This window comes from Acipenser ruthenus, chromosome 4 (assembly GCF_902713425.1).
Source record: "Acipenser ruthenus chromosome 4, fAciRut3.2 maternal haplotype, whole genome shotgun sequence".
Lineage (NCBI taxonomy): Eukaryota > Metazoa > Chordata > Actinopteri > Acipenseriformes > Acipenseridae > Acipenser > Acipenser ruthenus.
Genome location: NC_081192.1, coordinates 40,272,515 through 40,283,635, shown reverse-complemented (window position 1 = coordinate 40,283,635; position 11,121 = coordinate 40,272,515). Strand labels below are relative to the sequence as shown.

The 11,121-nt window shown below is 35.1% G+C and overlaps 1 protein-coding gene across 1 annotated transcript; it reads right to left on the bottom strand.

Annotated features, from left to right (window-relative positions):
- Positions 1-2,597: 2,597 nt before the first annotated feature.
- Positions 2,598-10,603, bottom strand: LOC117399321 (protein FAM167A-like). Its single transcript, XM_033998416.3, has 2 exons — positions 10,274-10,603; positions 2,598-3,346 (listed from the first exon to the last, which is right to left on the bottom strand). Exons 1-2 carry the CDS (start codon positions 10,442-10,444, stop codon positions 3,113-3,115), a joined length of 405 nt encoding a protein of 134 aa, XP_033854307.1. The 5' UTR covers positions 10,445-10,603; the 3' UTR covers positions 2,598-3,112.
- Between the last annotated feature and the right edge of the window lie 518 nt (positions 10,604-11,121).

Below are 11,121 nucleotides of genomic sequence, written 5' to 3'. Positions count from 1 at the left end.
CGTCCTTCTCGGTCCTTGGCTTAACCCAAACGAAGGAAAAGAACAGCGTTACCCTGGCCCATATATATGATATCCCGCATGATATCTAGGTAAACGGTTGCAGCTGCCTTATTACTTGCAGCTGCCCCTTGTTTACCTGTCAAATCAATACGGTCTTACAACAGAGTCTCGCTTCCTTCCAGGCTGACCCACTTTCCGGTCCCGGAAACGAACTGTCAGGCCAGCCCTTCCAGATACTTCTCCTCCCGTTCTTTAGCGCCCTCACAGGTCGGGAGGAAGATTTATCACCAGAACTCATTGTATTTCTGTCACAGGCACTGACACAACAAAATGTGAAAAAAGTTCAAGGGGGTGTAGACTTTCTATAGGCACTGTATTTTTGACTCAGCTAAATATAATCAAATAGCGCTGGTGTTACATATTAAAAACGTCTCTCATATATACACATATACTTGTATTGTATTTGGTAGCAAGGACACTGTGAACTCCATTTCACCTAATTTTTAGGTAAAGGAGGGGTGGAAGATAGTGAACCATGAGCTCACATTCAGTTAATTTTGATAACAGAGTTGACTGGATCCTTCTAGAAAATATAATTAACTCAAAGATAGGAACTGTCAAGGCAGATTGATGATCAGATTTAATTGGGACTCCTGATGTATTCAATGGAGGGAAAATCCTATAAAAACCAAGGTAAAACCCCAGTCAAGTATTGTGTGATTTGCTAACTACAAGTTGTGTGGTCTATGCTCGAAGATCTCTGAAAAACTGATTGCTGTTTGGCTGTATTCACAAGTCTCTACCTTTTGAAGGCAGTTCTTATTTTTCAATATATCCTACACTACACTTCCATATATTTTAATTTAATATCTCTTTTATATTGATGCATTACTATTAGGTATAGCAATTATGTTTTAGTCTAAAGAGAGTGATATATATATATATATATATATACTGTATATACTGTGTATATATATATATATATATATATATATATATATATATATATTGCATTTTCTAGAATTTAGCGGTAGGTGTTTTTGAGCTTTTTGCATTTTATAGCCTAAGTGCTAAATATATGATAACCATATTTGTATGGAAGTATTAATGCTGTTAACCCTGTGAAGTCACTGGAAACACCCAGACTGCCTGTCAGCTGGGATTCAAAGTAATCTGTAATTATTCAATCCATTTTTAAGCATTTAATAAACCTAAGGAGTACTGATACTACTCTGATTCGTTAAAACATCAAATTAAATGAGTCTGTGTGATTTTCTTGAATTGTTTAAAAGTCATCTGGATACGTTGTAAGCCCAGTGCACGAACGATCCACTTACAGGAGTCCGAAACATCTTTATATCCTCCTGAAAGTCTCCCCTGAGTTTAAGAGTGTGCTCAGAGCATATATATAAATAAAAAGAGTATGTGCGGAAAATTTTGACAGTATAAAGGTGTGTCCTATTGCTCCCCTAAGGGAACCTGACTCTTTTAGAGCAGCGGTAGCATGTTTGCTGTGGAGCCCTGACAACCCAGGTTTGCGTCCCTTCCCTGACGTAGGAATTCATTACACCTTGATTCACACAAGGTGTGGTTTCTTATTATGTATCCCCTGAAGCCTGTCAGTCACCAATCACTTGACTACACAATCAGATGATGTTTTTAATTCTTTGGTGGTGTGTCACACTGTGGTTAAACACCCATTATAACATACCTTTAAAATTTCTATCAATTGTACAGTCCATTTACATTTAACTATACTTCAACTATAAGTTGTTTACTCCTGATTTAATTAAAGTAAATATTAGTAGGTATATGTGCACGTTTCACCTTTTCTTGAATGTAATGTTTAGTCTCTTACTTGCCGTTTAAACATTAAAATCCACTGCATATAAACACCCCAGTTTTCTTTACTAAACTTTGCAGTAAACTGCAGTTTTTTCCTCTGACCAAAAAAGGTCTTTGTTTTTCTCTGTCCAGACCAGTGACATGCAGAGCTCTGCAAGAATGCATCCAGTTAGACAAGAAATACAAGCACTGATATACCCCTATTGTAGAGTTATTTTAAATAAAACTTTTATGTAATCTTTTTTCCATATGTATTGTGTATTTGTAAGGTCATAATTATGGAGATTATTAGACATACAAGTAGATTTTATTTTAATTTTATAAGGTTGTAGTGTTTTTGTTTCTCACATGCAAGCTAAAAAGTGTTTCAATGTATTTGTAAACTACATTGTGGTTTATGATTTTATGGAGCCTACACCTTATGCTGCTTATGTATTTCTTACTCTGAAAGATAGTAAAATTAGATCCAGCTAAGAAGCAAAACTTATTTCTATTATGATAGGCAAAAAATATGTTATTTTTTGCTAAGATGGGCCCAACAGATTTGTTGCTATGATGCATCATAAACACAAATAACATGGTTAAAATTATTCTCCTAGCATATATATATATATGGGGAATATCTAGAAATAAAATAGAACTTGAAATGCTAAACAGATCAAGTTTTTTTTCTTTAATTCAAGAAATATTGAGATTTGTAAGTTCTCCTAACAGTATAGTCCCATTTACACAAGCAAACACTTAAATAAGGATTTGAAGCTCTTTATTATGGTAAGTGGCATACTCAACACCTGCAGTGATACAGTGAGTAACTGTCAAGAACTAATTAGAAATGGCAGCGAACAAATCCACTTGTCAAACACAGGTGGGTTATCACAATAAACACAACTGTATTTAGAACACTATTCAAACAAATACCCTAAAGTATGTTCTTGTAAATTACAATTCTTTATTTGCTGACAGTATCTCATCTTTGGAGAATTTACAAAATGACCCCTGTCACAATTTACAGTCCAAATGAATTTGTTTGATAGCCATGCCAGTATTATATGACATCAACGATTGCTTTAGGCCCGCTAGATATATTTGTAATATGTACATAGTTGGGTATTAATATGGATTTCTTTTTTAATTAATCAGAGTGTATGAACCATCCATTAATTACATACAAGTCCTGCATTATACTGAATTTTACAAACAGTCTACTGAAAATTATTAAGTAAAATATAAACAATCTTCCTTACATCCTACATGCTATAGGACACAATTAAGGCATTGAGCTTCTTCTGCTTGAGGTCTTTCTGGGGGAGTTGTACAGTGCCTTCGCAGAGGAGAAGGGACTGGGGCAAACATCTCCTGAGCTGGAACAGATGCTGTCCTCAGTATCGCTTTCAGAGTCCACATCATTTCCATCAGTACACTCCTGTTTCAATTCTTGGATGCCACTATGAAGTTCCATCAGCTGTTTAATAAGCATCTGGTCCTGGGAGCGCATCTCCATCTGTCAAAGGAAACACAAGAGGCATTCCAGTAATGGTCTTATGATTTGCTTATAGGGTAGGCACTCCACATGGCAAGATGAAATTCTGAATTTAAATTAATAAATGTCTTGCTTCTTTGACTAAATAATAGCATTTTATTTGTTAACATGCTTTAAAATGCACATCTGGATAGACAGACAAAATGTCTGAGGCTTAATTCTTATTTTAGAATGTATTTGTTACTCAACAAAATGGTGGAATTTTGTAACAAAGTAATGGATACAAACCCAGCCCATAGAAAATCTAAAGAAAAAAAAAGATATTCAGAAGGCTGTGATGATATGACAAGGCAAATTAATATTAAGGGTGTCAACATTTCCACTGTGACACAGAAGTAAAAAATGTTAATAAAGTAATGATCCTGTAATAATTGGTTACTGTACCTTTAAGTAACGTATAGTTCATTTGTGCCACTTACTGGGTTGTACTCGGTGAAATATCTCTCAGTTATGTGGAGGGAGGAAATCTGTGTATAAGTGTCTTGGGTGTATCCATGGTAACGTCGGTTATTAGTTAACTAGTGGGCTAAATAATAGAACTACCTGACATGTATGTTTGTGACAGAGATCGAATGGTGCTTGGTGTTAGATCTCCCTCTCGACCTGTGAGGGCACTGTGTAACGGGAACTGAGTACCCTTAACTAAATGGCACGACAATTTATTCCGTAGGGTAGGTGGAAGTTGGTCATTTAGGAAAGGGGCGCAGCTACGGTATCCAAACTCAATAACCCAGACGGTAAACGGTGTGGCATCTGAGGACTAGAGGAGCGGATGCGCTCGTTAACCTAGGGGTCATGAGCGAGGATATAAATAGGGGACTTAGCATACATGATCTGTTCCTTGGTAAATGGTTAGTGTTGAAAACCTACAAGGAGTCTGTGTGCTGTTTCATGAACCATGAGTTTTGTCTTGTGTTTGTTAGTGTTTTGTTTTTAATAGACTACCAGTTGCACGATCCGGAGCTGTAGCGAAAGCCAGCATAAACCCAGACATCACTTTCACCCCTGCATTTCATGGAGAACTGTATTACACCACTTGCATGTATTCACTATCACTAAGAACTGTGTTTGTGTTTTGTGTTTAGTGTTGGTGTGTAAAACTTGACTTTTTGGTTACGGGTCAAACCCAGGGATTTACAAATACCGAGTAATACACGCCGCTGTATCACTCCAACATTATTATTTACAGGTGTTTGCCATAAGGCTCTGGACATTGTTAATTAAATCAATAAACACCCTTGCACCTGGAAATCATTGTCTGTCTGTTTTATATTCGCTCTGCACTGCACTCACCTGTATTCACTCACCACTTTGCCACAATGTTATAAAATGGAACTGTGGAACAAGGCTATGTATAGTCTGAAGCATCTGCTAAAATAAATGTGATCTGTGCTTATACCAGCAATCTGTGTCTGGAGTCTCAAGACTGCCTTCTGGCCTGGTTTAACAAAACCAGCCTGCTCACTGTTACAGTAGCCTGAGACTTTCTTAGACACACATACTCTAAATTGTGGTGATGTCATCATCAAGAATCAGAAATTAACTAGACAGTATTTTTTTTAAAACTACCCTAAAGTGTAGTTCATTTAAAATCCAAGAATTTATGGTAAAATTGGCTTCAGTCAAAAAAATAAAACCTGCCCTACTTATGTTTTAGGAGGATTAGGCCCTGTTTTTACTCATTACCACACTGCTCTGTCCTGCCCAATGCACCACCACAAAAATGACACAATAACTTTAACAAATCTGGCACGATGAAAGCACACAAAGGCAGTCAAACTTTTGGTGTTTAAAAGCTGCTTTCGTGGGATCTTAGTAAGCACACCCATTTAAATCTCCATTACAGTTAATCATCAGTCATTATGACTTCAGCTGACACCCTTGATTCTTCAGGTAACCATAGACACTGCCAAACACCATCTGCAGTATCCAGCATTGACAGATTACTCCCAAGATGTGTCAGCAACTAAACAAATATCAGCTTCATGTCTGAATGATGCTAAGATTATTTAATTAGACAGATGTATGTTTGTGACATACCCAACCCTCCAACAAGTATTGGGACATACACTTCAAGTATCATCACAACTCCCTAATTCACTGTTACTTGCTTTAAAACGTCATACTATAGTAAGTGTAAACAAAAAGAAGAGTCAAGGCTAATTAGTCACAAATGCTTAAGCATTCAGAATCCACCTTTACCAATGTAATGCTTAACTGCTACATAGCTTTTCAATTAATGTTATTTCCACACTTGGGTTAGCATTAGCTGTAGGATATTTAACGGTGGTCTTTGATTTGTTAGCAATTCCAAGGCTTTGCAATTGCAACACTATTAATCTCTTGGATGTTTCATTTGCACTTTTCAATTTAAGAGATTTAGCTGCATGCAATAACAAGTTCCAGTAAGCAGTGTTAAATGCATGTTTGGGGCTTAAATGTAGTGTCAGTATTCTCAAATAGAAGATGGCAGGACTTGATACAAACAGCTTCTTTTTTTTTAAAGCCTGTGACCTATTAAATGTATTGAGAAACATTCTTGAGTTTAACTTCACTCTATCCTCCCTAGAAACAGTTCTCTCTTAACAATACAAGCTCACTGCTGTAGAAAACAATTGTCCATCTGCTTCCCAGAATCAAAGTGAGTCCTAGGAAACACATTTCATTTTAATTCAGTATTATAGCCTATACCTAGTTATGTTAAAGGCAGCTGTGAAGAGCAATTGGTTATCAACATCTTTATCTGGGCATCATGACGAATGTAACATTTGATAGAAATATTAAAAATATGAAAGGAAAGCTAGTGACTACAAGAATGCGTATTGTTTGCAGTACATACTATAATAAAGGATTAAAATGTTCAGTTATTTTTTCTTTACTCTGGTTAGCAGTATATATTATATGCACAATTCTTTACCATACTTATCTGTTTTTACCATGCTTACAGCACTTTACCGTGGTATTATTATTATTATTATTATTGTTATTATTATTATTATTATTATTATTATTATTATTATTATTATTATTATTATTATTTATTTCTTAGCAGACACCCTTATCCAGGGCGACTTACAATTGTTACAAGATATCACATTATACATTAGGTACACAATAGTAAACTGATTTTAGAGGTTTTAATGTATAATTATCATCCCTATTTTTTCAGATTTTGACAGCTGTCTGTTAGTGATTAAAATACTTAGTGACTATTTTTATAAACATGAATATGTCATGTGTAGGGAGTCTCCAGATGTATAAGAGATGTCATCTTGTGTAGTTTGGGCAATAGGACCACAAAGCAAGGATATTAAATAGGTTAGAAACAGCACAATTCCATATCATATCGTAATAGACTATGGCCCACTTCTATTTACTCCAACTTATTATTAGATTTTTTTTTTTGGAATTTAAATAATAAACACCAGTTACAAGTCTAAAAAGAATTAAAAAAACAACTTCAGACTCCTCACAGTTTCCTAAAATAAACAAGTTTGAATTATTTCTGATTTGGTGACTTTACTTGATGTGTTTTTACTATCTATGCAAATATCTGATTCTAAGATGAATGAATTGCTCACATGCTACGCTTAACTGAGGAAAAGAAAACCTCAAAATAAAACACTAATATAAACGCTGCAACAGCAGAGGACTGGTAGTGTGTTGTTGTTATAGTAGTAAATATCATCTGTATGCATTTATGTAATTTCTCTTGCTAATGTATCCTTACATCTATTGTAAAAACAGCATAATACCATGTACACTCATAAGGTGAAGGGTCTAGCTAGTTAGCCTGGAACGAAAAGAGTGCCCAGAATGTTAATGAAACTTCTATTCTCATCTCACGACAGCAGCTCAGGAGCACTCGCAACCACAGAAAATATGCTACTGAATGTTTCAAAACACAAAATAAAACATTCATAATTTCTTAGCAATGGACACTGGCATCAAAGCTGGTTGTAAATTACTCTGAGGCAGGCACAACAGAGTTGGTGAACCTTCACCGGGTTTCCATGGAAAAAGACAAATAAGTTTCACCTTTTACTCCTGCTCGTTTGGTAGTACCTGTCGGGTAGTGTGTAAAATATGGGAGGGTATATTTAAATGTTCCTGTCTGAGTTCCAATTTGCCCTTGCACGACTACTGATATTAAATTGGGTTTCCACTAAGTTTTTAGGTTGTGTTGAAGCATGGCAAGTGCAGCCTGTCTCATTTGGCCACCAATTGGGCAGCGGTGTGGCGTAGTGGTTAGGGCTCTGGACTCTTGACCGGAGGGTTGTGGGTTTAATCCCCAGTGGGGGACACTGCTGCTGTACCCTTGAGTGAGGTACTTTACCTAGATTGCTCCAGTAAAAACCCAACTGTATAAATGGGTAATTGTATGTAAAATAATGTGACATCTGTATAATGTGAAATAATGTATAATGTGATATCTTGTAACAATTGTAAGTCGCCCTGGATAAGGGCGTCTGCTAAGAAATAAATATTATTATTATTATATTATTATTAAAAAAATGTAAAAAAAAATCCAAGGGAAACAAAACAAGAACTCAGACATAGTGTTACACAAAAAAACCAACAACATTCCTTAAGAAAGCATGGTGGACAATTGCTTAACAGTTTGACTACATATATATTTATTATAAACCTATTATACAAGTACATATATCATTTATATGCGTTTTCCAACAGAACCGTAGCTTCAGCAATTCTGATCCTTACTCTGCGAATGGAGCTAAAATACCAGCACTTTAGGTTAAAGTAACCAGTCAAAATGTTTAGTGCAGTACATTTTAAAAATACTGGTAATAGGTACCCTATTCGCCCACATTTCTCACTACATTAGTATTATTATACTAATAGTATATTAGTATAATAATAATAATAATAATAATAATAATAATAATAATAATAATAATAATAATAATTCCATAGGGACAGTGCAAGGCTCTCGCCAGTAGAATGTGGTTATATATATATATATATATATATATATATATATATATATATATATATATATATATATATATATATATATATATTGTTGTTGTTGTTGTTGTTGTTATTGGACATCCAGTACACAGGTGTGGTGTTATTTTGTGGTACATTAATAAGTGGTACACCATCTACAACGTTTGCCCGGGCATGTACAAATGATTTTAGCTCAGAAAACAAGAAAACGCCCATCAGAAGTGGGTATGATGTACTGAGTTTGGTCCTTAAAGTTATTTTTAATATAATTTGTTTCAAAATTCAGCAACTTTATGTGACTAACTGATGAGCAACAAATTGGGTTATCTAAAATTGTAAACATATATGATTTTGTGGGTGAATTACAGTTTGTCTTGTTCCTAGTGATTTGTGCAGCATTGGCAGCACATTATTTTCTGGCGTTACACGGGTCAAATTTTGATATGCGTACCGCATTCTGACAATGTACCTCTTTCTACACTGGTAGTTCATACGAGTTCAACAAATTTCTCCATAGATGCTAATCCACCCAGGACTTTTTGGAACTTCATTTCATGTTTTTGTTCTTATAAAACAAATCTTGCTCAATGAATTAAGTGCTAAGGAACCAATTCTCTTGAGTACATGTAAGAAACCAAAAGCTTCTGTTGTGGACTTGCTTCTAAGAAGTAGTTTAAAGAGGATGAAAAAGGCAAACCTCTCCCTAGTGATGGATTATAAATAGTGCTTGAATTTTACTTTAATATGCATTAGTAGAAGCATAACTGTACAACAGTTTTATATTTACAATAACTTTTTCGGTTGACCACTGAATAAAACCGTAACACCAAAAAACGAACTTGTGACACCATGTTGCTGGTTTGTCTAGGTGGGTTAGTGGTCACTAAGCCCGTTGCTAAGTAAATGACGCATTGACGCAAATTACGCGTATTACGTAGTGCACAAATTTAATGATTGTTCAGCTGCAATGTCTTTGCACACTGCTCGTCTTCTAAAAGCTGTTTTCTTTATGTAGAACGACAGTAGTGCATGATTGAGATTATTTTAAAAAATGTTGCCAAACCCGTTTATTAGTTTAAAAAAATAAAAACTACGGTAATCTTCTAAATAGGTCTTCAGGGGTGTTTTTTTGGTTATTATCGATTAAAAAACGAAAACTTCAAGCCCTAATTATAAGTCACTAATCCTATAATTGCATGTGCTGGAAATAAGCAAAGTATTTTTGTGTGTCCCTGGTTTTTGGAACCTTATGGGCCATTTAAAAGAAATATGTAACTCCTGGTGTATTTAAAGTTTGTTATGGCAACATTTACCTAGTAGAATGATTTATTACAATACTTGAAATTACTAGCTAGAAATATAAACATTTTAGACATAAAATCTATATTGTGAAATCTTAAAAAAAAAAAAAAAAAAAAAAACTCAGCAAAAAAAAACTACTTTAAGCTGGTTACACAGACCCTGATTAGCACTGAGGTAAGATAGACCACAGATAAGGTATCATAGTCAAGGCCAGATATGATTTCTTCCAGGTAGTATACTCAGTACCTTTCTGGCTGTGTCTGTATTCCTTTCCTACTGCTGGGAACATCTTATGTAACATTTTATTATATATTTTTAATGAAATAAAAACTTTTTTTTTTTTTACAATTGAAAGCTACAGTACAAGTACTACAGAATATTTTTGCCAAACTGCTTTTTTCAAACAAATTATTATTATTAAAGAAAAATAGTATCAAAATCTTTATTAAATATATAATTTCAGTACTGACTTTGATGTATATTTGACAACACAGTTTCATACTGACTTTAGTTAAAGTAAATTAAAAACATTATTATTATAAATGATAAAACCGCACACTAAAATCATTTTATTTTAGTGCATGAGCTGATTCAAAACTGCACAGCCAGTCTTACCAGTTCTTTTCTGAGCCAAGACAAGGCACCCTCAATGTCTAACTTCTGCTGCCTGTTCTTTTCCTTGTCATCCTGGGTGTTTCTGAAAGAAGGAATTTCTGCTGATTTGCAGTCGTTGAATGTGGCAGATTTCATAGAAAAGTCTTTAAGTCTTGTCAGAACCAATTCCATTTTTTCTGTGTCTTTTCAGCTGTAGAATATACAGCTTTGTCAGTGGCAAACTCACAGTGCTGGTGTACTAGTGCTAAATGCAGTGACTGGAACCAAAATCCAGGGAAACTTTCAATTAACTGAAAACAACTAATGTGATGTAACTTGATTGATGTCAGAAGAACCAATGGAAATACTAAAATCCTTGTACAGTTGTACTATTTAGTGCTTTTTAGATCACCCAATGATTCAAATCTAGGGGAGGGACTTAGCAGTAGCTTGTCGGTATGACTGCGTCAACTGGTTAACAACAAAAGGTGTAGTCTTCCAAGCTAACTTTTGTGTAAATAAAAGTACTTCAAGGATTGCAAGTATAATACATAGAACAAGCTGAAAGGGGGGGGGGGGGGGGGGTACTGGATCAGTAAGAATGCTCAAGTAACACAAGGGGTGTTATTTGCTTATTCATGTGAACTGAAGGACCCAGTCTGATTTCAACATGCAATTGGGTGGAGAATAGTTGGTGCTCTAATAAATTGGTCAATGAGTGTATATACAGTATTGGGCAGAGTACTGGTATAGAGGGGGTCCCAATTACCATTGTTATGAACGTCTCGATCGTGTTCCAATGCTTGTTGGATGGGAAGAGCAGGTGTTTATGGTAAATTACTATTTAGCTGTACAGCAAAGTGTTTCTA